The 27,862-nt window shown below is 43.7% G+C and overlaps 1 protein-coding gene across 3 annotated transcripts in view; it reads left to right on the forward strand.

Annotated features, from left to right (window-relative positions):
* Nucleotides 1–7,332: 7,332 nt before the first annotated feature.
* Nucleotides 7,333–27,862, forward strand: part of ZNRF1 (zinc and ring finger 1) — a 104,025-nt gene continuing 83,495 nt past the window's right edge. For 2 of the 3 annotated variants that reach the window (XM_015538011.2, XM_042970563.1), the window contains exon 1: nt 7,335–8,353. In XM_015538011.2, the coding sequence (XP_015393497.2) occupies nt 7,930–8,353 (424 nt within the window). In that variant the 5' untranslated portion in view covers nt 7,335–7,929. Of the gene's footprint in view, nt 8,354–27,862 lie in introns of all 3 variants that reach the window. The other variant, XM_042970562.1, reaches the window with a different exon arrangement.

Genomic DNA, 27,862 nt, shown 5'->3' on the forward strand with positions numbered 1-27,862 from the left:
GAGAGAGAGACAGGGAGAATTCCAAGCAGGCTCTGTGCTCTCAGCATGGAGCCCAAGGCAGGGCTCTAACTCACAAACCCTGAGATCTAGAGCCCAAATCAGGAGTCAAATGCTTAACCCAGTGAGCCACCCAGGCACCCCTGAATTGGGTTTTATGAGACTTGCAAGCAACGTGGCAGGAGAGGACAGCCTAAATAAGAAACCTGACACCGCATCCTGAACAAGGTGCCGTTTAAGCTTTTCAGTATAATATTAGCGTTTTGATAGAATACACTATCAAAAGAAGTATTTTAGCGCCGGAAGTGTGGACAAAGACCCTTAAGTGTGAAGAGGGGAGATGTGTTCCAAAGATAAAGGAATTCCCCAAAAAACACTCACAAAGCTCTGCTTCTTTCTTTTCCTTCAAAATACACATCACAATTTGTAATTCAATATTTGTTTATTTAATATTTTCAAGCTTCGGGAAGAGAGGGACCAGATCTGTTTCGTTCAGTCTTGTATGGTGACTACACATACAGGACACTCCATATTTGTGCAAGAATGGGAAAAGCATATAAAGTCATGTCCCTAGAGTACTGTCTAGGTCAAAAGGATGCCTTCTGCGAAACTGAAACCAAAAGTAATTTCAAGGTCTTTACTTGTAACTCTTTACGCTCACAAGGGGACACAGAATCACCGTTCCTTCTCCTTAAAACCCTTTGCCTTCTTTCCTATCCATTTATTCCTTATTCTCACACACTGTAGCCCTTAAAAAACTCCTCCAGCCCTGGCCTTCACCCTCCCGCTTTGGCCTTTCTTCTTGCTTCCCAGTTTCCTCCCAAATCTCTATCACAGAAAAGGCCAAAGACTGCTCTGGAGAGAAGGGCCTCAGCTCACCAGGCCAGGAAGGGAAAAAACTGCAAACAAGGTTCAAGGCCAGAGAGAAGGAAAGATAAAGAATACTTTCTCTGGGCGCCTGGGTGGCTCAGTGGGTTAAGCTTCCAGCTCTTGATTTTGGCTCAGGTTGTGACTTCACAGTTCGTGAGTTAGAGCCCTTCATCCAGCTCTGGGCTGAGAGCACGGAGCCTGCTTGGGATTCTCTCTCTCCCTCTCTCTCTCTCTCTCTGCCCCTCCCTCACTCTCTGTCTCTCAAAATAAATAAATAAATAAATAAACTTAAAAAAAAAAAAGAGTACCTCCTAGGCACGCTCATGCCATCACGTAGGAATAAGTGAATTCATTCATCTAACGTGCCATAGTCTTGTTTATTTGCCTGTAGCTTTGGATATAGTAGGTGCTCAATAAATAGGTGCTAAATAAGTGATTAGCAAATAGTCAGGTATAGCTACAACTTAGGGTATGTGGCAGGTTGTAGCAAGAAGTACAGCTGGAAAAGCTGGAAAGGGCTGGTGAGGAAGGCCCTGCTTGGGCATTTGAATTATATTTTGGATAAAGAGATACAGGTAGAGATAGAGATATAGGTATTCCAAAGCTTTCTGTCTATATGTAGCGTGGTAATATTTCCTACTAGAACTGGTAGGATTGCCTTACAATTGCCCTGAGCACTTCTGCAACCCTTCTCCACGCCCGCCTCTTTAGTTCACATGTGTCTAGTTCTCAAAACCTGCTGGTCATGATTTGTAGGCACAGAAAGTACTTTGGGTTCCAAGTCCTTGGTGCCCTCTGTTCTCTCAATGTCTTCTTTCTTAATGTGAAAAAAAGCCCCGGTAGAATTTAAAAAAAAATTTTTTTAATGTTTATTTATTTTTGAGAGTGAGCGGGTGGGAAAGAGGGACGGAGAGAGAGAGGGAGACACAGAATCCGAAGCAGGCTCCAGGCTCTGAGCTGTCAGCACAGAGCCCAACAAGGGGCTCAAACCCACAAACCATGAAATCATGACCTGAGCCAAAGTGGGAGGCTTAACCGAATGAGCCCACCCAGAGAGAGGGAGCATGAGCCTGAGAAACTTTCATACTGCCCCCTGGGGCCCTTCCTTTTTCTGACTCCCATCCATGCTGTCATCACAAAAAGAGTGGGGGACTCTGGAGCTAAATCTAGAGCTCTCTGGCTGCTTCTTGATTGCTGTGTGCCTTTGAGATCCGCATATGAATGTCCTGTCTGAATCAGAGACTGGGAGACGGTTGGGGGTCCCTCGTCAAGTAGATCTCAGCTTGCTGACCAGGCCACAGGGTTCTTATCACCAAGCAAGGTCTTTTCAGAGGGTCACTTGCTAGCCACACCACAGGAAGGCAGGGTACGTGGTCAACGCAGAAATCCAGGGCTTTGTCTGGCTGTTATCAGCAACTAGCCTTGTGAGTTTGAGCTCAGACCCTTTATCTTTCTAGTCCCGTGCTTCCTCTTCTGCAGAATGTGGAGTTAGCCGACCCCTCAGTCCCTTTACATCTGGGAATCTTGAAATCCTGCCCTGAGCCCCACTAGTAATTTTCCTCTCCATCAATCAACAAATATTTGTGGACGTGCACACATGCTCCTGCTCCTCGCTGTGTGCATTTGGTTGCCTATTACCCTGGCTTCTCTGAGGTTTCCCTTTTAAGCAAAATAATAAAAATGTAAAGAGCTCTGAGAGGTCTGGGAGGAAATTTCTTACTGGGAGACACTTATCCTGCACCCCGCCAGAGGAGGTGCTGGGGGCTCCCTCCAAAGCCATGGCTCATGGAGACAGAGAGGAAGGAGGCCACAGGTTTCCTAAGGCTTCCCAGGAGCAGGCCCCAACAAGCTATTTCCTTCATTTTCTGAACCTTTCAGGAACCTCCCAGACTTACATTCTTCCGGAGATGTTTGAAACTGGGGCTTTGCAGCAGTGTTATGCACCGGCATTTGCGGGCTTTGGCAACCCCAATGTTATCAGCCCTTTCTCCTGACAGTTCTGGTAGGTGGGTCAGTGGTTTATTAACCCTGTTTCACAGCTGAAGGAGAGCCAGGAAGCGGCTCACCCAGGGTCAGTGAGAGCATGAAGATGAAAAATAGTAACACACGAGTCCCAAATCTAGCTGGGGCCATTTCTGCATCTGGTATCCTTGCATTGAGAGCATCCGAAATGACTTGACACGTCCCCGGACGCATTAACTCTAAACCAGGAACCCACAGGAGAAACTTGCAGCAAAACCCATACAGGACTCTCCACGCAACAAATGACAAAACGAAACTAATCTGAGGCTGCAGGTCTCTGTGGATGCCTGTTGTTATGCCATGAGTCACTCTCCCTAAGATGGAAAGGGTAGAGTCAAGCTACTGAATGAAGCACTTTCCCTGCTCTGTGTTTTAATATTTTAATTTAAAAGGAAATGTGTTATTTAATAAGTGCGCAAGGAGATAACAAGGGCATCGCCTGAGCAAGGCTGCTGGTCAGAGTCCCACAGGGCACCTAAGCCTAAGGTCCTCTCGCTGCAGAGAGGAGAGAGAGGCTTCACTTTTGCCGTTCAAGCTCCCAGCTGTTCTGTGGTGCCAGATGTGAGAGAGACTGGCCTATCATAATCACTAGACTGGAATATAAACCTTAAGGGCAAATTCTTTTTTAAAAAAATGCATTTATTTATTTATTTATTGTTTATATATTTTGAGAGCGACAGAGGCAGTGCAAGTTGGGGAGGGGCAGAGAGCAAGGGAGACAGAGAATCCCAAGCAGACTTTGCTGCCAGCACAGAGCCCAACGTGGGGCTCGAACTCATGAAACTGTGAGATCATGACCAGAGCTGAAACCAAGAGTCAGACTTAACCAACTGAGCCACCCAGGCGCCCCATTCTTAATTTACAAAAAGAAATAGAGCTGTTAAAGAGATCTACTCTTTTTTCACCGTGTCGGCAAGCATACAGAGAAAATGAAATTGTCATCCAAAGAGTCCTTGATGAGCACGTTCCCCGTTAAGCCTAGAAGTTCAGCTCTGGTCCTGTGAGCTGTGTGACTTTAATGCACACGTGTATACTTTGTCTCTCTGTCTCTCTCGAGTTACATGGCTCAAATACCAAAATACAAAAACGTATATAATGAAACAAATATTTGTCATCCATCCTGTCAGCCAGCTGTTCAGTTCCCACTGCCCACCCCCAGGGGACAACATCATGTTGTTTCTCATGTTTCCATCCGGTATCTTTATGAATATAAAACTGAGATCTTTATGTGGGAAGGGGGCAAGTTTCTTAATTTTCAAGTCTTGGCATCTTCAGTGCTCAATAATCACTGGCCGTTATTATTTTTTAAATGTTTATTTACTTTGAGAGAGAGAGAGAGAGAGAGAGAGTTGGGGGAGGCCAGAGAGAGAGGGAGAGAGAGAGAATCCCAAGCAGGCTCTGTGCTGCCAGCCAGCGCAGAGCCCAATGCAAGGCTTCATTCCAGGAACTGTGAGATCATGACCTGAGCAGAAATCAAGAATCAGAGGCTTAACTGACTAAGCCACTCATGTGCCCCAGCATTTATTCTTGTTAATGATAATGATGTTGATAAATCTTCCCAGAGTCTGTGTCCCCTCAGGATATGAGCCACGCTCCTGACCATGGCTCCTAGGACCCTCTTGGTTACCCCTGAGGGACCAGCTTCGTCTTTGGTTCCCCATATGCTCTCATATCAGCCCTCCAGCAGCTTTTGGTTCCTTGAAGATGCCATGCTCCTAGGACTTCTAACATGCTGTTCCCTTTGCTTGGCACATTCTTGTCTTCCCGAAACCCAGTTCTCCCCCTGCAACCCCACCCTCTGGCTAATCAGCAGCTCATCTTTTCAGCCTTGGCTGGGAAATCTGTGTTGGTGCCCATCCCCTTCCATCAGCGCCATGTTCTTTCACTCTGACACCACTTCATCATTCACTCATTCGTTTGACAAATATTTGAGTGCTAACCACAAGCCAGGCCCTGTCCTCGGCTTATCTGTCACACTGTATTGTCACTGCTCACTTCAATATTTCAATACTTCGTACAGTAACGCACTGTAACGCACATACCATCAAATTCACCCTTTCAAATGTATAACTCAGGGGTATTTAGTATATTCACAAGGCTGTGCAACCATCATTTAAATCAGAACACTTTCATCCCCCCAAAAGGAAACCTGCTAGTAGTCATTCTCCATCCTCACCAACCCCCCAAGGCTCTGGCAACCCTTAACCTTTTTGTCTCGGTGGATTTGCTTAATCTGGAAATTTCACGTAAGTGGAATCACACAGTATGTGGTCTTTTGTGATTAGCTTCTTTTTGTTAGTGTAATGTTCTCAAGGTTCACCCGTGGTGTAGCACACATCAGCACTTTATTTCTTTTTATGGCTGAGTAATAGCCCGCTGCATAGGTATGCCACATTTGCTTTATCCATCCAGCAGGCGATGGACGATTAGGCTGTTTCCGCTTTTTAGCTATTTTGAATGATGCTGCCGTGAACATTCATGTACAAGCTTTTCTGTGAATCTACATTTTCATTTCTTTTGGAAGTATACCTAGGAGTGGAATTGCTGGGTCACATGGTAACTCTGTTTAATCCTTTTGAGGAATTGCCAGACTGCTTTCTAAAGCGGCTGTACCATTTTCCATCCCCACCAGCAAGGTATGAGGGTTCCAATGTCTACACATCTCACTAACACTTGTACTTGTCTTCTTTGACTCTAGCCATCCTAGTGAGTGTGAATTGGTCCTTCTGAAGCTTTGTGAGGACAAGGACTCCATCCATCTTGCTCTCTACTGTGTCCCAGAACCTAGGACAGTGCCTGGCACTTACCAGACATTCATATTTTGTCTGATATACTCAAAAAGTGTTGAATGCATAAGTAAATCAAAAGCTACTTAGATAATTACCATCTTTATTGATTGTGAGTTTAACTCCCCAGTAGAGATCTATCAAGGGATCTAGTATCTTTTTCTGCACAATACTGTACCACCCCTCCTCTGTTACCATAGTCTCTCTTCACGGAGAAAATTGGGTTAAATGTAAGCTTTCTTTCCTTTCCTTTTTTTTTTTTTTAAGACTTTACTTTTAAAAAATAATGTCTACATGCAACATGGGGCTTGAACTCACAACCCTGAGATCAAGAGTCACAATGCTCTACTGACTAAGCCAGCCAGGCATCTCAAATTTAAGCTTTCTAATTTTCCTTCAGATACTCATTTGGATCTTAGGTGTGCACAGATTCCTTATTTAGGCACTTACAGATAATTTCTTGGGTACTGGAACACCTTGTTTTTTCCTATGTTCATTTCTCCAGCAGAATTCTCTACTTCCTTCTGTAGGGCTTTCTGCTCACCCAAAGCACTCCATGCTTGCAAATAAATAGTCTTCCTTTTGTTTCTTTCTAAACTGCTCACACTGGGACAGTCAAAAACTATGACAGACCAGCTCTTCTTTCGGAGGTTTTCTTTTAATATCTGTCTACACCGTCTTGGCTCCTTGATGTGGAAGTATCTCGGGACATTTAGAGCAAGGAAGTCAGGCGAGGGACTGGGTGATGCTCATAGCCAGCACCCAGCACTTGAAAAATAGTTGTTGGATGGATGGATGGATGGATGGATGGATGTGGATATGTCAGAGATATGTTGCAAAATGCAGACTTGATCAACATACATTTATTGAGTACCCACCGTGTCCCACTATGGTGCATGTTGCAACAAAAGGTAAACAAACAGAGGACCTATCTTGGACTAGGAAGTTTCTAAAATCCCAGTCCTAGCTGTGTTATTTACTCCCTTTCTGTATCTTTTTACTCTCTATCGTACACCTAGTGATTTTCAGGATCACATTTTAGCTAAGGAATCTACCCATTGCATAAGCCCCACATAGGAAATTGTGATCTACTCTCAGCAAAATCCGGAATCAAAAGTGCCCCAGTTCGCTCCGTACCCCCAAACAGCTAAGAATCCCCCAAATGCTTAGCTTCCTGATCTTAGGGGTTCCTAATTGGGAAACCTCCGAAAGAATGGACAGCACGTCCACCAGAGGGTGCTGTGGGGGCAAATTTGTGCCGGGAGGGAGGCTTGACCAGTGACCCTCAGAGCCAGGTAGGCGTCTTGAGTAATTTTCATTCTTCCTGGCGTTGCCTTCCCAGCCCCTTGAACCATCGCCGCCCCTCCTCCCATAGGTGGTTTCCCCCTCGATAATTAGCCATTTTCGGGGACTTAAAAGAGTGTTTGCTTTGAAAAGACGCCTGGCTTCTGTTCCTGATACCCCGTGGCTCGGGCCACTCAGGTCACAGGCCGGTCGGGCAGGGTGGGTGGGTGGGGACCTCCCGGGCGTCAGCGGCCCGGCGCCGCAGGGGCCGCGAAGGGGTTAACCCGGCGGGGGGGAGGGGAGGGGGCGCGGGCCGCGCCTGCGCTCTGCCGCCCTCCATTGTCTCCACGGCGGCGAGGAGCGCCGGCGAGCGCAGCCCGGGACCGAGCGGGGCGGAGCGGCTGGCGGGGCCGGCGGCGGCTGGAGCTAGAGCGCGACGCGACGCGACCGCGGCTTCCCGAGCTCCGCCTGGCCGCCCAGCGCCGCAGCCCGCCCGAGGCCTGGAGGGGTCCGGGCCGGCGTCCATGGTCGCGGCGACCTGAGGAGGGGGACGCGCCCGGCGCCCCCAGCCCTCCTCTGCCTCCTCCTGTCCGGCGGGCGGCCTCCTCCGGCGCCTCCCTGCGCCCGCCCGCCGCCTCCCTCCCTCCTTCCCTGCGGCTCCCCCGGCTTTCGGGAGCCCGGGGGCGGCCTGTGGCGCGCCGAGACCGCGCCGGACTGCGCCTCTTTGGACCTTGAGGGGAAACATGCGTTTGGCTTGGATCGTTTTAAATTCTTAGTTTGGGATCCCCGCCCGCCTGCCTCTTCCGCCCCGCGGGTTTTCTTTCCTTTTTTCTTTTTTCCCCCTTTTTTTCCTCCCGGTCTCCTTTTTGACTCCCTCCCCCTTTATGCTCGCCCAACCCTCCCCCCGCTGCTGAGAAGTGGGGGAGGGTCTCGGCCTCCAGGTTCCCGCCCCACCGGGGCCCGGGCGAGCATGGGGGGCAAGCAGAGCACGGCGGCCCGCTCCCGGGGCCCCTTTCCGGGGGTCTCCACCGATGACAGCGCCGTGCCCCCGCCGGGAGGGGCGCCCCACTTTGGGCACTATCGGGCGGGCGGCGGGGCCATGGGGCTGCGCAGCCGCTCGGTCAGCTCAGTGGCGGGCATGGGCATGGACCCCAGCACGGCCGGAGGGGTGCCCTTTGGCCTCTACACCCCCGCCTCCCGGGGGACAGGCGACTCGGAGAGGGCGCCCGGCGGCGGAGGGTCTGCGTCCGACTCCACCTATGCCCATGGCAATGGTTACCAGGAGACCGGCGGCGGTCACCATAGAGACGGGATGCTGTACCTAGGCTCCCGAGCCTCGCTGGCGGATGCTCTACCTCTGCACATCGCACCCAGGTGGTTCAGCTCGCACAGTGGTGAGTCCGCGGGCGGTGGAGGCCTCGGAGGGTGGAGTGCAAGGGAGGGCGCGTCGGGGCGCCCCAGACCTTCGCGCGCTTGCGAAGATTTGGAAATGGAGTGCGCGACCTGGATCTGTCTGCTTTCCCTTTGGTTCCTGGGGATGAATGGGATATCTATCCTCTAGAAAAGAGGCTTCCTGCGAGGCTGCGGAGCCGGGCGTATTAGGACTTCAGGCGTTGATTCACTTGTGGATGAGCAGAGCAAAACCTGCCTATTGAAGTCCCGTTTATTGGCATCACCATCCTCAGAAAGGAGGTTTTGTCTGGCTTGTAACAAGTCGGCCTCGAGGCTTCCTCTCTGCCACTGCAGCATTGTGCCTGCCTCACCGTTAGCAGAGAGGGGGATCCACTTTGACCAAGCAGTGTCTCTCGAACAAAGAGTGTGAAAGGAAAGAAAATTGGGGGCAAGTGTTGTTTGGATTAGGGCTCTCACTTTCGCTGGGAGAAGGGGGTGCCCAATTTTGCCAGTCTCCTGCTGGAGATCCGTTTGAATTGGTAAAAATGGAGCAGCCGGAAGGCTGCTGGCATATAGACAGGTGTGGCCTGCTGAATGGAGGGCCTAGCCAGGGAACCTCCCTCTGAGGCTTTGCAGGACCTGGGCTCTGGTGGCGGGTGCTGCATGCAGTAGGTTTGGCTCCATGACTCTCGCATCCCTCCATCTTTTTTCTTCTCCTCCATGCTAAGTGCTAGGTCTTCCTGGTGGTCTGTATCTTTTTGTAATGGGGAGGTGGCGCTTGATTGCCTGGCTGTTGGTACATCACAGGGCAAGAGGCGGATTTAAAGAATCTGGATGAATTCATTTTGTGAACTTCTGGTGACAGGCCAGCAAAAAGCTGGAGGAGGGTTTCCCAGGCCCTGAGTGGCAGGGCGGAAAAGGCACTGGCAGGAGCTTCTGGAGGAAAACAGGTCTATCGGCTCAGCTAACCTGAGAAGCCAGGTTAGGCTTCTAGAAAATTGGTCACGAGGGCGTGGGGCCGCTATTTGCTAATTGGCAAGTTGGAGTGAAGAAGTTAACGTATTCAGACTTCTTTGAGAGAGGGAAGAAAATCTAGGTATTGTGTAGAAAGAAGAAAGATTGCTTTCTGGAGGATGTATCTATTGGATCGCTGTTCTAGCTACGGTTGAAATAGGGTAGACTTTTTGAAGCTTTTTTCATTTCTGGTAATAGGTTGGCTTTTGGTTCAGTTCTATAAACTTTAATTTGTGGAGTAATTTTTTGAGGGGGAAATAGTGACTGATTTAGGGTACCACTTGAAAGTGGCTTTTGAATTGCTAAAATGGTATTTTAGTCCCTGAACAGACCTCTAGATATCATTGGAGCTTCCTCGACCTGCATCAGTCTCTTGCTCTGAATGAGATGCAAGGTGTGACTGCCTTGGGCACTTCGAGACATTTGATCATTTTTAGACATGTTGAAATTAAAATTTTTTTCTCCACAAAATTTGGTCCAGAAAGAGTTAGCTATAGTTGGGAGATGACTGTGGTTAAGTTTTTGAAAGAACCGTCGTTAGTATCCGATTTTAAACTGAAAAACACCGTAAGAAGATTCTCTCTAAAATCACAGAATTTTGTGTGTTGCAAAACAAATGTAATGTTATATAGACCCTTGTCTGGGAAAGGAGTTTGCATTTTGCTAAAATGTCTTATCTGTCTCTTGCTAGAAACTTCATTTCCTTATGCCACCTGGTACCAGGTTCCATGTTGGAGTTAAGAGCTTACAGTTGGATTCCAAAATTTCAGACTCTTCAGCTGTAAAACCTGAGTTTAATTTTTTTTCATCCAGCTGTGGTGAGGGTAGGAAGAGCCACTGAACCATGAGAATACAGGGAAAGTTGGGGCATATTAATCCCTTTGGGATTGATAATAAAGTGTGTGTGAGGCTGCTCCTAATATTTTGGGTAATACCCTCTTTTTTGAAATTATTTATACACACACCCCCACACACATATATGTGGTTTAAAGTAATCTTTATGCCCAACTCATGCTCTATGGAATGAGCCAGTCAGGTGCCTCAGGTAAGAAATTCTTTGTAGGACCGTCCTGTCCTTTTGTAAGACATGGCCTGCCTTACATGCCTACGACATGCCTCCACAAAGTTTCCAAATGCTCGAGTGGGGGCGGGGGGGGGGCATCACCCTGATTGAAAGCCACTGCTTTAGGAATTCATTGTTTTATTCAAAATTAAATAATTAATTTTTCCTTTGCAGTTCACTTGATGTGAACCTTCATGTTTCCACTTTTGTGCAATGGTGGTTCTGTCTCACTTTCCGGAACAGGCCACAGGATCTTCCTTCCAGGACATCCTTTTCCTCTCTTGTTTGTTGCTGTAAGAGGAGAAACTTGTTTCTATTTTGGAGCTTTTGAGTAAGGTCCAAGCACTTTTTGCTCTTGTGTCACAAGAGTGGAAGCGTAAGGATTTCGGTGCACAATTGAGTAGATGCCTGGAAGTTGATGTGATGTCGTTGCTTGTGTTTTTAAGGTGCTTTTGGAACTCTTCATGGGCACAGAAAACAGTTGTCAGTGAAATAAGTAGGGGAGCTCAATGTACACGAAGCTTCCTCAGAGGGAGTGAGCTGACGTTGTATCTGGAGGTCGGATACTGGGGTCTCGGCCCCTCCTGGGAGTAGCTATGACCTTGGGTAAGACACGTCACCTCTCTTGAGCCTCATCTTTGTTATTTTTAAAACAGATGTGGAAATCTTTGGCAGTCAGCCTGTGAAGGTTGTTCCCGAAAGCCTGTGAGGATACGTAGCCGTCGCATCTGTTCCTACACTTCCCCAGGTTGTGACCCTTATAACTGGAATGCTTTTCCTTCCATTCGGTACATGGGATAGCTCTTTCTGGTCCCTTCGAGTTCTACTTAAATTTCTCCTCAGAGGCCACTCTTAAAAATTGCTTCCCTCATGGTAATGGGTGAGTCACCTATTACCTTAACAGCACTTAACACACTTGATAAGTGTTTTATTTATCCTTTTACTTTTTCTATTTAGTTTGAGTTTTAAGCTTCATGAGAGCAGGGCCGTGCCTCTTGCTCACTGTTGTATCTCTTGCACTGTGTGTGCCTGGCGCAAATACTTCTTGAGTGAATGAATCGGAGTGCCTCGTGTCCATCATCTCTTTTAATCGTCACAACAATTCTAAGAGGTGGGCGTTTTTATTCCCATTTTACGGGTGAGGAGCCTGAGATACAGGACGAGGGTGAGGAGCCTCCACAAGGTCAAATAGCTAAGAGGTGGCAGAGCTGGGATTGGAATGTAGGTCTCCCGCATGAGAACCTGGCCTCCTGACCATTACACTCCACGGCCTGTCATCCTGAAACGCCAGGAAGCTGGGTAGCGTGCTGGAAATTGTACTGGCCTGCGAGTCACAGGGCTAGGCTCATCTACTGGTGGCACTACGAGTTAACTGCCTGACTTGTGACCGTGGGCAAGTGAGTCATTTAGCCTCAGAGTCACCATTTTGTCACCTGTAAGGTGGAGATAACACCTGTCCTGCTTACCTTTCCGAGTCACGGTGAGGGTCTCGTGAGACAGTGTTTACAAAAGCCAAATAACATACAAAAGGAAGGTGGTGTTCCTGTAGGGGCACTTCTCTGATAGTTCTCTGCCTTTCATCGCTGCAGAATTTGCTGGGCAGAGAGGTTTAGAACTGTGTGAACTGTGTCTCCAGAATGGAAGCTAGTGCTCTCTACTGAAATCTGACCTACATCGACAGGCCGTTGATAATAATGAATGCCATTGAGAAGAGCTGCTTTATAAGATGAGAGTTAGTGTCCCTTTCTTTCCACATTAAAATATAAATTTTGCTTTAAGGTGTTTAACCCCCTAGTGGTTTTCTCGGTGGTGTTCTGGAGGTCTGGTCATTCTTTTTTGGTGGTCCTGTTGATCTTAGAACATGGATTACTGGATGTTGGGGGAAACAGAGGATCCACCATGTTAGAAGGAAGAGGTTGCCTATTTTCTGGGTCCTGCTATACAATGGTCACTGAGGGTTTCAATCCAGCTTCTTAGCCATGTGCATGTACACACGTGCATATTCAGAAAAATCTAAACTGTTCTCTCTTGTCACCAAGTCTTCGACTGGGGCTGATAGAAGGTAACTTTTGATAAATCTTTGAACATGCTAGCAGGATATCTCATGGATTCTATTTTGCCACCATGCTAGCGTTCTCAAGTGATTTAATTGTCTCTTCTTAAATAATTAAAGAGAGTTGCCAACCCTATTGGAGTGGATCAGACAGCCTCCCTGTGCCTCACCATAGGTGTGCGAGAGGTCATGGTCCTTTACATGGTTTCTGGGGAAGGAAAGCATTCTGTGGTCTTCAAAGACCATGATGGCTCTCCTGCTCTGCAAAAGTTCTATTCTTAATGAAAATTTTGCGGTAAAGCACAGTTTTTAGTTCTTTGTTACCATGAGGGCTTATTTTCTATACATTAAAAAAAAGTTCCCTTGAGAAGCTGATGATTCCTTGAAGTTCACAGTCAACTCTTCCTCATTGAGGTTTGAAGGATGTTGGAAGAAACAATGGTTTCACTCTTAAAGTGTTTGTTTTATGGGATGTGTACATTTTGCTATTAAATAAAGACACACCCCAAATATGTCATAAGGAATACTCTGAGCCAGGCCACTCCGCACCAGAGAAATACACCTCTAGTTCCTTTTGGGAAAAGGAACATGCTTTGTATTTTACAAATGTGATATTCAACCCAAGCTTATTGGGCACTAACATTTTGGCAAATCTGGTTATAAAACTAAATTTCGATTTTGACAGTTTCAGAATTGGAAACAAATTCATAGAGCAGTGGTGGTAACTTAAATGGACGAGTCTCATTTCTGCTTACCCTTAAATAGGTTTTTTTTGTTTTTTTTTAATATATATTTTTTAAGTTTATTTATTTGAGAGAGGCAGAGACAACATGAGTATGGGAGGGGCACAGAGAGAGAGAGAGAAAAGAGAGAGAGAGAGAATCCCAAGCAGGCTCTGCACTGTCAGCGCAGAGTCTAATGCGGGGCTCAAACCCACCAAACCGTAAGATCATGACCTGAGCTGAAACTGAGAGTTGGGCACTTAACGACTGAGCCACCCAGGCGCCCCTAAAATAGGGGTGTTTTTAACGATAGTGGGTCACTGAGATTATAGTACTAGAATCTCAAAGTTAGCTCAAAACCTATCCCAGTCTTTTAGAATGTTAGAGGAGTATAAATTGCCATCTGTTTCTTTTCTAAGCTTTGTCATGGCCTAGTGTGTATCAGACTGTCTCTAGTGATTACTGTGGGTACAGGCTTGAATATGAAAAGGGACTTCTCAGAGACCCAGCAGTTTTCACTTCTGAATCTTCTTTTCTCATAAGAACAAAGGTTTATCCTTGAATGCAACAGTTGGGTTCCTGGTTGTTGTTGTTGTTGTTAAGTTTATTTATTCTGAGAGAGAGAGAGAACACGAGTGGGGTAGGGGCAGAGAGAGAGGTAGAGAGAATTCTAAGCAGGCTCCGTGCTGTCAGCACAGAGCCCAACGCAGGGCTGCAACTCATGAACTGTGAGATCATGAGTCTGAGGATTAACTGACTGAGCCATCCAGGTGCCCCAGGGTTCCTGGTCTTGATATTTGAGGGGTGAGTTGTAGGTGTGATTGAATAACCTGAAGACCGACAACCTTCAAGTGAGAAGCAAATAAAGAGCCAAGTTTCGTCTTTTTTTAAAATCTTTTTTAAAATGTTTATCTTTTTTTAATGTCTATTTATTTATTTTTGAAAGAGAGAGTTCGAGAACTTGAGCCAGGGAGAGGCAAAGAGAGAGGGAGACAGAGAATCCCAAGCAGGCTCTGTGCCGCGGGCTCAGAACCTGAGATGGGGCTCGATCCCAATATACCGTGAGATCATGACCTGAGCCAAAACCAAGAGTCAGACGCTTAACCGCCTGAGCGACCCAGGTGCCCTGAGCCAGGTTTAATCTTAAAGTAGCAGCTGGGGTAGCTTCTCTCCTGATGAGACTGTTTACAGTGAGTTCTACCTGGAGTTGTTAGAAGTGACAGTACAGCCTTCCTCTGCTGGAAGTAAAGAGGAAGGGGGAATTCACTGGGTCCCTGTAAACACCAAGTTACAGGAGGCATTATAATTTCTAGTGCCCTCTTTGGGTCTATAACAAGAAGGAGGCAGACATAAACAAGCTCCCCTGATTTCTGTGAATGGTTCAAAGGGTTTTCTAACTTGACTTTGCCCAGTATTCTCTAGGGGGTTTGTTAACAGTGCAGATGACTGGACCTCGCTCCCAGAATTCAGTGGAGCTAAGGAGAGACCCAAGAATCTAAATTTGTAACAAATGATTCTGAAAATTCTCTTCCCAGAGAAAGAACTCACAAAGAAATGATCTAAGAAAAAGAAATGATGCTTTTTTTTTTTTGGTGCACTCATTAGCATGCTTCTCAATATTACTAAACGGATCAAGTATCTCCTAAGCAGGATCCATACAAATGTTCCTTTCACCTGCTCCCAGAGGGTAGCGTCACCCAGCAAGAGCATTGCTCATTGTTTGACGGTTTTCTTTTACATGGAACTAAGCATTTTTCTCCAGGAGGGAGGCGTGAGCCCGGCTGCCTTGGTCCTGAGAATTGAAGTTGCTCAGAACAGAAGAGAGTCGTGGCAATGTCTCCTTTCCTTCTGTGCTTGTCTTCCCCCTGATTTTCATTCTAAGGCACAGCTGCCTTTGGCTGCTTGTGCTATTGAAGGGCTTACGGAGCTGTGTCCTCTTTTATGTATCCCCAGCCAGCAGCTAGACAAGTCAAGATCCTAGAATGAATCTAAACTTTAGATGGACAAAATACCTATTTTTCCTTTTCTCTTGCAGACCCAAAAGTAGGAGACTTTTTGAGTGTGCGTATGGAGATCTGTTGCACTAAGACATTTATTTATTCAATTGGTATTTATTGAGTGCCTCCAGTATACTAGGACCTGTGTCGGGTGGTGGGAAGGTATGCTCATTACAAGACTGATTAGCATTACTTTGTTATGCTAATAACATAGATCCTTAGATCTTAGATAAAGATCTAAGGATCTTTGCTTCCTTACTCCGTAAGAGAGAGTCTGAATATTGCAGCTTATGGGACATTTTCCCTTCTTCCTCGGTTTTTCTCTTGGATGAACAGATTCAAGGTTTTGTCCACGAGACTGCTACATGGATGGTATTTCCTCCTTACTCTTCACTGATACTCTTAATTCTTTCCTAAACCCTGTTCCTGGGCTAGAGTAGGCGATCATTTCTTGTGGTTCTAGTCAAGGGCTTGTTAAAAATTCCTCCTATATCCTAATACAAGTGGTCCTTTATCTTCTCAATGAGAATATCAAAAGGAAAAACTGTTTTTCAGGCTCTTCATGTGTATATTTGGCTTCAGTATCTTTGTCGTCCCTAGGGCCACTTTTCTTTCTCGTCATTGAAAACTGTTTTCTAGAAGCATGATCCACCACTTTAGTAATCTTGTCTCTATAAAATTTATCCCAAGCCACAAATACCCATAAGGAAATATGAGGAACAGTTTTAACCCTTGTACGTCTCTGAGCTCCAGACACTGTTGATACTCAGTGCTATTTTAAGTGATTTTTAAAGCCTTGTTTATGATAGCCAACATTGGTGACCAAATGTCCTCCTCGCCTCCCCCAAATGATTATTAAATGTGTGTTATAGTCAAGTATTTTTTTGCTGAGAGTAAAGGGTTTTAAAAAAAGTGCTCCATGCTCAGAGACTTAATGTGGACTTTAGCTCTAAGAGGGTGCCTTGATTTTTGGAGAAACCTCACCTTATATTTAGGAATTATGCAGTCATCTTTATCTTAGTGAATTAGACTTGTCGTAGCTTGGCTCCAGCTTTCTCCCCGGTAGTACCTTTAGCCCTCTAAAAAGTATAATTAAATAAGCCATACTTCACAAGAAGTTGTTCTAAAATTGGTCACCTCTGCTGTACAATGCCTTTTAAGGTCAAAGTTGATTTGTTAGCATGCGGGAGAAACTTAAATCTGGAGTCTCCCAATGATTTGGGACAGAGGTAGGAGAACCCAAAACCCTAGGCCCCAGCCATTTTGGTCCTTTTGCCCACATTGCTCAACTCTCTGGAGATATTTGCACTTGTTTCTTCTTCAATAACCCTTTTTTTCCTGCTAAGAGGGTGCTTTTCCTTAGTGAGGGCCATTAGAATTCTTTTATCCCGCCACTTGCCTAAGTACTCTGGAAATCCTACAAGGATTTGAGGGAGTCCTTGGGATTCCAACTCAAACCAATGAAGTACTTGACTACCATAAATATTAACCTTCTGTGCAATTGTTCTCTTCTACTTAGATCATTTACACTTTCAACGCCCACTAAGATATAATGCCATCTAAGTCAGCTTTCCAGAGAAACTTTGTTAGAATGCCACTCACTACTATAACAAGCATCACCAAATACTCATGTACACCATATATTATTAGTTTTCCTCAGTCCTGGTCAGATCTGACTAAAATATTCATACCATTGCAGCCGGTTGCCCTAGAGAACTCTGGCAAGTCTAATACCTGTGGTGAGGGCTGGCTTGCACACTAGCTGCCTTCCACCTTAATATCTGACCAGCCCAGTCTTGTTGGCTGTGTTTAATTCATCTATTCCCTACCTCCTCTCTCGGCCCGGAGGCCAAGTGCAACATAAAAGGATGGCGAATCTAAGCATCTGCAGTATTTTGAGGTATAGGAATCGCCTATGAAGTGGCAGACCTTTGAGAAATAGTATTGTGAGCTGTTCTGTTTTTGCTGTGGCTTTGGAAAACCTTTGGATTCTTCTACTGAAAATTTGTTTGAAAAAAAAATCTTTTTAATGAAACAGTGTGAGTCACAAAGCAGCCACTCCTTCTCATAATAGCATTTCTCACCAGGGGAATTTTTGGTAGCTGTTGGGGGAGGGATTTGAGTAGGTTGTGGATGATAAATCCCTGGGTAGAACATAACCAGAGGCTGCCATATCAGAACGCTGGTGCTTTCCATGCTGACAGTGAGCCCTGAATTCAAAGTGCAGGACAGCAGAATAGAATGGGGAGGACTGTGCTCAGTGAATAGCCACAGTAGCATGACCAATGAGATTGGAGTTTGACATTCAAACTCAGTTCATTAAAACACCTTTGTAGTGTGAAAGGATCATGAAACGGAGGCCTTGGGTCAGAGGCCCTGAGGCCAATTTACAGGAAGAGCATCACTTTTCTTGTTAAGGGAAGGCTGTGGACCTAATGATGAGAATGTAAGGGTCACAAGTGTGCCTCCTTTTTCTATGTTGTGAAATGGTGGCATGGCACTTGACACTGACCATGAGACTACTTTGCAAGGAGACAATTCATGTGAGGTCATCTGTGCTCTTAAGATTTTAGGTCTAATAAAGTGTTTAGAACGACACCCAAAGTGAACACATTACACAGCCAGCCCTCTGTAGGATGTTGAAAAGGATACACTAGAGATAGTAAGAGTTTAGAACTAGCAAGGATTATGCTATCAGCATCCAGAATGCTATCCTCAACATCTACCCAAATCTGAGTTTTAACTGTTCCCAACTTCAGTGACTTACAACTCTTCAGTCCTTGTGTCTGAACCAGTCTTATGTAAGCTACAGACAGAGGAAAGTCTGAAAGCTTATTACAACTGTGTTAAGATTTGCTTTCCTTTGGAAAGTCGTAGCTGTCTCCACTGTTTTCCTGGCTTTGTACTTTTCTTCAAAGCCTCTTACCAGTTCTTCCAAGGCCCCAGAGCTCAAAAAAAGGGGAACAGGAAGTCAGCGTTTGATGCCTAAGAACCAGCAATAGAAAACAAGGCCCAAACAAGGGACTCAGAGGGGGATTTCTGGGCCTTGAAGCTATCAGGCCTGTAGGATTACAGATCCATCCTTCGGGGATGGCCTTGAAATGAGGAAAGAGCAAGAGGAACCTCTGCTTCCCTGAGCGGACTACTTTTTCTTGGGTGATATGGTGTAGGCTCAACATTTTTAACTGATCCCATAATTACAAAGTATCTTTTGCCTAAGGAGTTCGAAACACTTAAGGTAAAAGTGATGGTCACTTTTTAAATGGAGTTTTTAATTTTAATTCCAGTGTAGTTAACATACAGTGTTACATTAGTTTCAGGTATACAATGTAGTGATTCCATGCATCACCCAGTGCCCATAATGATAAGTATACTCTTAATCTCCATCCCCTATTTTACCCACCCCCACCACCCACCTCCTCTCTGGTAACCATCAGTTTGTTCTCTAATATTAAAGGGTCTATTTCTTGGTTTGTCTCTCTCTCTCTCTCTTTCTCTCTTTCTCTCTCTCTCTCTTTTTTTTTTTTTACCCTTTGCTTGTTTGTTTTGTTTCTTTTAAAAAAATTTTTTTTTTCTTAACGTTTATTATTGAGAGACAGAGAGAGACAAAGCATGAGCATGGGAGGGGCAGAGAGAGGAGGAGACACAGAATCCGGAACAGGCTCCAGGCTCCGAGCTGTCAGCACAGAGCCCAACGTGGGGCTCGAACCCACAGGCTGCGGGATCATGACCTGAACCAAAGTCAGACGCTCAACCTACTGAGCCACCCAGGCGCCCCTGTTTGTTTTGTTTCTTAAGTTACATATATGAGTGAAATTACATGGTATTTGTCTTTCTCTGACTTATTTCGTTTATCATTATGCTCTCAAGCTTCATCTGCGTCATTGCAAATGGCAAGATTTCATTCTTTTGTAAGGCTGAGTAATATTCCATGGTGTGTGTGTGTGTGTGTGTGTGTGTGTGTGTGTGTGTGTGTATACGTATGTATATATATATACATACATATATTCTCCATCTTCTTTATCCATTCATCTATCTATGGACACTGGGCTGCATTCATAGTTTGGCTATTGTAAATAATGCCGCAATAAACAAACACTTTTGAATTAGTGTTTTTGTACTTTTTTGATAAATACCCAGTAGTGCGATTACTGGGTTGTAGGGTAGTTCTATTTTTAACCTTTTTTTATTTTTATTTTTATTTTTTTTTTTAATTTTTTTTTTTTTTTATTTTTATTTTTGGGACAGAGAGAGACAGAGCATGAACGGGGGAGGGACAGAGAAAGAGGGAGACACAGAATCGGAAACAGGCTCCAGGCTCTGAGCCGTCAGCCCAGAGCCCGACGCGGGGCTCGAACTCACAGACCGTGAGATCGTGACCTGGCTGAAGTCGGACGCTCAACCGACTGCGCCACCCAGGCGCCCCTTAACCTTTTTTTAAAAAAAAATTTTGTTTTATTTAAGTAATCTGTACACCCCAAGTGGGGCTTGAACTCATGACCCTGAGATCAAGAGTCACATGTCCTTCTGACTGAGCCAGCCATGTGCCCCTCTTTGTGTGTGTTTTTATGCCAGTACCATACTGTTTTTATTACTACAGCTTTGTACCATAACGTGAAAAGTCTGGGATTGTGATACCTCCAGTTTTGTTTTTCTTTTTCAAGATTGCTTTGGCTATTTGGGGTCTTTTATGGTTCTATACAGATTTTAGAATTGTTCATTTTAGTTTTGTGGAAAATGCTGTTGGTATTTTGATAGGCATTGCATTAAATGCGTAGATTGCTTTGGTTAGTATAGACATTTTAACAATATTTGTTCTTCCAACCTAAGAGCCTGGAATGTCTTTCCTTTTCTTTGTGTTGTCTTGAATTTCTTTCATCAGTGTTTTATAGTTCTCAGAGTACAGGTCTTTCACTTCTTTGGTTAAGTTTATTTCTAGGTGTTTTATTGTTTTGGGTGCAATTGCAAATGTTAATTGTTTTCTTAATGTCACTTCCTGCTGCTTCATTATTAGTGTATAGAAATACAACAGATTTCTGTACATTGATTTTGTATCTTGCTACTCTACTGAAGTCAGTTATCAGTTCTAATAGTTTTTTTTCTGGTGGAGTCTTTAGGGTTATGCCATCTGCAAATAGTGGAGGTTTTACTTTTTCTTTACCAGTTTGGATGCCTTTTATTTCTTTTTATTGTCTAATTGCTGTGACCAGAACCTTCTAGTACTTGGTTGAATAAAAGTGGTGAGAGTGGACATCCTTGTCTTTTTCCAGACCTTAGGGGAAAAGCTCTCAGTTTTTTCCCATTGAGTATGATGTCAGCTGTGGGTTTGTCATATATGGCCTTTGTTATATTGAGGTATGTTCCCTCTAGACCTATGTTGTTGAGGGTTTTTATCATGAATGGAAGCTGTATGTTGTCAAATGCTTTTTCTGGGAGGTGATAATCACTTTTATAAAATAACAAGAATTATTTCCTTGCCTCCCTTTTCCTTGAGGGTCTCCAGGGTACATCTTGTCATAGGGTCTGACCCTTCCTTTTTTTGTCCATTCACTCATATTAGATGAACTCTAAAGTTTCAGTCCTATGATTGAAAAATGGAGGGGTGCCTGGGTGGCTCAGTCGGTTAAACGTCCGACTTCAGCTCAGGTCATGATCTCGCGGTCCGTGAGTTCGAGCCCCGCGTCGGGCTCTGTGCTGACAGCTCAGAGCCTGGAGCCTGCTTCAGATTCTGTGTCTCCCTCTCTCTCTGCCCCTCCCCCGTTCATGCTCTGTCTCTGTCTCAAAAATAAATAAAACGTTAAAAAAAAAATTAAAAAAAAGAAAAATGGAAGTCACAGGGATTTATACTCTGTCAATTTGGTACATTTCAGGAAATCAGGTAGTGGTGTGGCTCTGAATAGGAGCTCTGGTCTCTTGGAACCTTTTTTAAAAATCTACTTTAGACATTCAAAAGAGGTAATGTATTTACCTATCAAACAGATTTATGAATAAACTATTACAGATGTAATTGCATAAATCCACCCAGTTCCCATATTTTTCCTTCCCTCCCCAAAGGTAATGACTGCCTGGCTCTCCTGTTTATCATCCTTTATATGTTCATAGTTTTATTGCATGTTTCTGTCTAAAACGATATTCATTTAATTCATATAAACTTTATCATAATGCCTCTGTCCTCTCATATCCCTCTGTATATCCCAAATGGATTTGAGATCTGTAAATCCATTGTACTACTTATTGTTCGTGTTGACACATTCATTTTCACTGTTGCACTCTGTTGTGTGACTGTATCACAAATATCACCATTTATTGGCGCCTGGGTGGTTCAGTCGGTTAAGCGTCTGAGTTTTGATTTCAGCTCGGGTCATGATCTCACAGTTTGTGAGTTTGAACCCAACACAGAGTTGGGCTCTGTGCTGGCAGTGCGGAGCCTGTCTGGGATTCTTTCTGTCTTTTTGCCCCTCCCCTGCTAGAGCTCTTTGGCTTGTGCTTGCTCTCTCTGTCTGTCACTAAATAAATAAATAAATAAATAAATAAATAAATAAATAAACAAACATTAAAAAAATTTTTTTAATATCACCATTTATTGATCCATTCCCTTATAATGGGTATTGAAGTTATTTTCAGTTGCTTTGAGAATTTTTTCTATGTTTCTTTACATACCCGAGTGAGAGGTTTTTTTAGGGTACATCCTTAGTCGTGAAATAGCTGGATCATAGAGTGTATGTATTTTCAGCTTAAATGAGATATTGCCCAGTGGCTCTCCAATATACTTGTACCGATTTACATTCCCAAAATAGCACATTTTTACTCCCTCTATGTCCTTGCCAAAACGTGATATCATCATACTTTAATTTTTGGCAAGCTCTGGTGGGTATGAAATGGCATATCACTCTGATTTTGTTATATATTTGATAATATGTATTCATATATAACTAATACATCAGTATTAGTTAATCAAAATGTTTCCTTGTCTATGAAACACTTGTTCATGTCTTTTGATGTTTATGTTGGATAGTTTATCCTTTTCTTACTAGTTTGTATGAATTTGTGTTTTTGTTTTGTTCCCAGACAATAATTATTTGTTGTCGTATGTAATGCAGATTATTTCTCCCAGTTTGTGGCTTATCTCTCTCTTTTTTTAATGTTTGTTTATTTTGAGAGAGAGTGAGTGGGGGAGGGGCAGAGGGAGAGAGGGAATCCTAGGCAGGAGTGCGCCACCAGCACAGAGCTTAACAGGGGCCCCAATGCCACCATCATGACCTGAGTCGAAATCGAGAGTTGGACACTCAACCGACTGAGCCACCCGGGTGCCCCTGTGGCTTATCTCTTTATTCTTTTGTGATTTGTTATAGTTAACTTAATTGTGTAATTGAATATTCCAGTGTTTTTCCTTATGCCATATGTGTTTTATGTCTTAAGAAAGACTTGCTTATCACTTTCTTACACTTTTTTCTAAAAGCTTTTAAATTTTGCCTTTCATATTTAAGTCTTTAATCCCGGAGAGTTAAATTGTTTGGATGGGGTAGGATAAGGGTATATTTTCTTTTCCATAGGAATACTAGCTCTCCTAGCAGCAAGTGAAGAATGATAAAGTCCTTTACCACTGATTTGCAAAGCCACCTCTGTCATATATCAAGTTTCCTTCCTGACCTGTATTTGTTCCTGGGCTTCTTGTTCTGTACCATTGGTCAATTTGTCTATCCTTGTGCTAACACTTTCTTAATTACCGTGGCTTTATCTTGCTGTGTGGAAGGGCAAATCCTTTCATCTTGTTATTCTTTTTCAAAGCTGTGCTGTCTAAGTGAAGCTTTCTAGGGGACAGATAAGGGAATCAGGATAGAATAAGCAAAATGAAATACAGAGTCCTAGGGCTGCTCTGTTTATAACTGGTATTCTTCATGACAGGACATCTGGCCAAGTGACCCTAATGGGCAGTTTAAAATTTTTTTCCCTTACTGTGTTGCACAAACAGTAACATTTCCCTGTGTCTTTGTATTGCAAACAGCAGAATAAACAGTTCTTTCTGTATGTTATAGACAACAACAATAAAAACAACAAAAACCAGTTAGCTATTTTTGGCACTTTCTGCTCCTAGAATCAGCTTTGTCACCTTCTGTGGGAGAAAAACTGTTAAGGTGTTTATTGGAATTACATTGAGTTTATAAAATGCCATCTTTATAAAATTGAGTCTGGGGTGCCTGGGTGGCGCAGTCGGTTAAGCGTCCGACTTCAGCCAGGTCACGATCTCGCGGTCCGTGAGTTCGAGCCCCGCGTCAGGCTCTGGGCTGATGGCTCGGAGCCTGGAGCCTGTTTCCGATTCTGTGTCTCCCTCTCTCTCTGCCCCTCCCCCGTTCATGCTCTGTCTCTCTCTGTCCCAAAAATAAATAAAAAAACGTTGAAGAAAAAAAAAAAAAATTTAAAATTGAGTCTGCCCGTGGCTCTGATGGGATTGAATTTACAGATATAATAGAATTTTAAAATATTTAAAAAAATCTTTTTAAATGTTTATTTTGAGAGAGAGAGAGAGCATGTGAGCAGGGGAGGAGCACAGAGACAGGGAGAGAGAGAATCCCAAGCAGGTTTTGCACTGCCAGCACAGAGCACATTGTGGGGCTCGAACCCACAAACCATGAGAACATGACCTGAGCCAAAATCAAGAGTTGGCCACTCAACGGATTGAGCCACCACGGCACCCCAAATTTTAAAATATTTTTAAAGCTTTGAAATGATTTCAGATTTGCAGAAAAATTGCAGAGTTTGTACAAATCAATATTGCATTTCCATCACCCAGAATCCTCAGATGTTACTAGGAAGACCTAAATAAAACCGCATGATCTAAAAGTGACACAGTGTCTGAAGGGGTGGCTAGGTCTAATGCTGAGGTGTGTTTTCGTCAGAACCCAAGCAGATCCAGTTCCAAACTTTGCTCCTGAACTTTTTGCTGTGATCCCACCTGTTGAGATAGGGGCTTCTTTCAGGTCAAATCTGCCTCAGCATGACATGAGACTCTCTCGTGGAGGCTTAACTCAGCTAAGCCAGAGGTGCCTTCGTGGGAAGAGTGGGACCCCCCTTTTGGGAGAGGCCCTGTGGGGTAGTGGTTAAGGTTGCAGGCTTGGAGCCAGACTGCCTTAGAGTTGAATCTCAGTGTAGCTGATTTTTAGTTTTGGAATCTTGGGCAAGTGATTTACCCTGTGCCTTAATTTCTGAAGTGAGACTGATAATAATTGTATCTATCATATGGGACCATTTTATGAATTAAACTAGTATATAGGCATAGCCATACCATTCAGAACAGTGCCCAGCAGATAGTAAGTGATCAGTAAATATAACCTAAGATTATTGCTTAATGTTTTTGGATAAAACTTTATAGTTTTTTAAAGGTCTTGAATCCCTTTTGTTAGATTTATCACTAGATACCTTGTTTTTGGGTTATTACTGTAAATAGCTTTAAATTTTTTTAATCATTTCAGATTTCTTGTATATTCAGCAAATTTGCTGAACTCTTATAGAGAGAGAGAATGAGTATAATAGTTATAATGGAAAACATCTACAGAGAAAAGCCGAGAATCACATCTACAAATAATGACTACTTAGTTTCTTCTTTTCTAAGCCTTTTGTGTGTCACTTCTCTTTCTTTCAAGATTGCTGGCTAGTTCCTCCAGTAAAAAGTTTATTTGAATCTGTAATCATGGGCATCCTTGTTTTCCTCCTATTAAAGGGAGTGTTCCTTGCATTGGAACCATTGTGTTTGTTTTTGATAAATTTCCTTCATTCCCTTCTATTGTTAATTTGTTAAACTAAGTATCACAGGTGGCTGTTCTATCAGATTTTTCCCTTACATTCAGTCAGATGGTCTTTCTCCTTTCATTTGTTAATGATTACATTAATAGGCTTTATAATGTTTTACACTTATTTATTTTTGACAAACAGAGTGAGACAAAGCGTGACTGGGGGAGGGGCAGGGAGAGAGAGACACAGAATCTGAAGCAGGCTCCAGGCTCTGAGCAAGACGTCAGCACAGAGCCTGATGCGGGGCTCTAACCCACAAACTGTGAGAGCATGACCTGAGTGGAAGTCAGATGCTCAACCGACTGAGCCACCCAGGTGCCCCGACTTTATAATGTTTAACATATCCTTTTTTATTTTTTTTTAGATTTTTTAATGTTTAACTTGTATTTTTTTTTTAATGTTAATTTATTTTTGACAGAGGGAGCATGAGCAGGGGAAGGGCAGAGAGAGAGGGAGACAGAGTATCTGAAGCAGGCTCTGTGCAGACAGCAGAGAGCCTCCTGAGCCATAAGATCATGACCTGAGCTGAAGTCAGACACTTAACTGACTGAGCCGCCAAGGCACCCGCCCTTATATTCTTTTTTTTTTATTTTTTTTTTATTAAAAAAAATTTTTTTTTTAACGTTTATTTATTTTTGAGACAGAGAGAGACAGAGCATGAACGGGGGAGGGGTAGAGAGAGAGGGAGACACAGAATTGGAAGCAGGCTCCAGGCTCTGAGCCATCAGCCCAGAGCCCGACGTGGGGCTCGAACTCACGGACCGCGAGATCATGACCTGAGCTGAAGTCGGCCACTTAACCGACTGAGCCACCCAGGCGCCCCCGGCCCTTATATTCTTGAAGCAAACCATCCCATATACATTGCTAGATTTAATACATCCATATTCTACTTGGGATTCCTGTATATATGTGATGAAATTTCACTCAATTTTCTTTTCTTCTCTTGCTATTAAGATTAATGTAGACTTTTAAAAGGAGTTAGGAATATGTATATGTTTATTCTTTTCTAAAAGAGTTTTATAAAAGCCTATTACAGTTCTGACTGCAAACAGATGGTGCACTCAGAGAGATAATTGAATCAAATTTATTTGAAGAGAGGGTTTACAAAGGTGTGGGCAGGATTGAAGGAGTGAACAATGGATGGGTGAAGCACCTGGAGATTGGCCACAGTGGAAATCTGTTGCCCCTCCTAGATCTGAGGTACAAGGGGGAGGGAAGTCATTATAAAACCTGGTGAAAACTCTCGCCCGGGGAAAGATGTCCCACAGAACTGTGGGCTTACATAGAAGAATGAAACCATTGCCATACCATAGCAAGGTAAAGAGAGAGCCAGGGAATAAGCAACCCAGCTTCTCTATCATCTTGTCCTCATCTTCTGCTGGTGCTTCCCATTGACAGAACCCAATAGAAGTTTAGGAGGTGAGGGAATCTTGTCCAGACTTGTTAGCCTTGTAGAGAACAGAACAGAGAGGGAAATGGATCTGGAGGAAACAGATAGAGACAAGGAAATATCTGTACTATGAATGCTTGGTAGAACTTGGTGTAAAATTCCCCTGTAAAACTGTCTGGGCCTAGGCTGTGTGTGTGTGTGTGTGTGTGTGTGTGTGTGTGTGTGTAAATTTTTATTTAATATGATTCAAGTTCTTCAGTATTATTGGTATGCTCAAGTTTTCTATTCTTGTGTCAGTTTTGATAAGGTATATATTTCCAGGCAATCTCTGTGTCTATCTTTGTATTATGTCCCCCTTTCCTTTCCTAATATTTTTTGCACATTATATTCTTGATTAGTTTTGCCAGAGCTCTACTTGCTTAGTTTATTTTCAAAGGACCAGTTTTTGATTACCCTCTGCCCCCCCCCCCCCATTTCATTGCTTTCTGCTATTAACCATATTTTATCTTTTCTTCTCCTTCCCCTTGGGTGTACACTGTGTTTTTCTAACTTCTTGAGTTATTATCTGAGTTACATTTCTGTCTTCTGGAGGTAGGCTTTAAAGTTTTTTTCAGTTTCTTAATTGTAAACTCTGTTTTGCTTGCCTAAAAGTGTTTTTATTTGTCATCACCATTGAATGATAATTTGGCTTGATACAAAAATCTGGGTTGGCAGTTACTTATTATCAGCAATTGGATGATGTTATTCTGTTTCATTATCTTCCAGCTTCTAATATTGTAATTGAGAAGGCTGCTTATCAACCCTTAATCCATTTTTTCTCTTAGCTGCTTTTTTTATCTTCTCTTTGTTCATGGTGTTCTGCAAATTTGCTGCCATGTTGGTTTATTTTTATTTATCCTGCTTTGCTATTTGTCTTTGAATCTGAGATTTCATTTCTTTCAAAGCATGTGTGAAATTCTCAGCCATTTATCCCTTCAAATTGTGCTTTTTCTTTTATTTTCTTCCATCTTTCCTTTTGGAAATCCTAGATGTCATATATTGGACTTTCTTATTCTATCGACTTCATGTTTCTCAAACTCTTTTCATGTTTTCCAGTTTTTTAGCTCTGTATGCTGTGCTCTGGGTAGTTTCTTGCCTACACTTTCCAGCACACTAGTTCTTCGTTCACCCGCTTTTTAACCCATCGGTTGATTTTTGTGTTTCATTGAACTACATTTGAAATCCCTTGGAATAAGTTGATGGATTGTTTACTTATTGCCTTCAACTGTATAAAAACAAATTAAAAAATGAATAAATCTCTTCACTTCGATGGTTCTGGTTTTCCTCCTTTGGAAAGTAAGTGGGGCTGGCTACTTGCTTTCTGTTCTTGCCTCAAAAATTCCATGGAGCCTTATCACTGACATTATTCTCTTGAGCAAGCAGGCACTAAGAGCAGGGAGGCAGGAAGCTGGAAGCCCATCTTCATTTTGGTTCCTACTCCCCA

Source organism: Panthera tigris, chromosome E2 (assembly GCF_018350195.1).
Source record: "Panthera tigris isolate Pti1 chromosome E2, P.tigris_Pti1_mat1.1, whole genome shotgun sequence".
Lineage (NCBI taxonomy): Eukaryota > Metazoa > Chordata > Mammalia > Carnivora > Felidae > Panthera > Panthera tigris.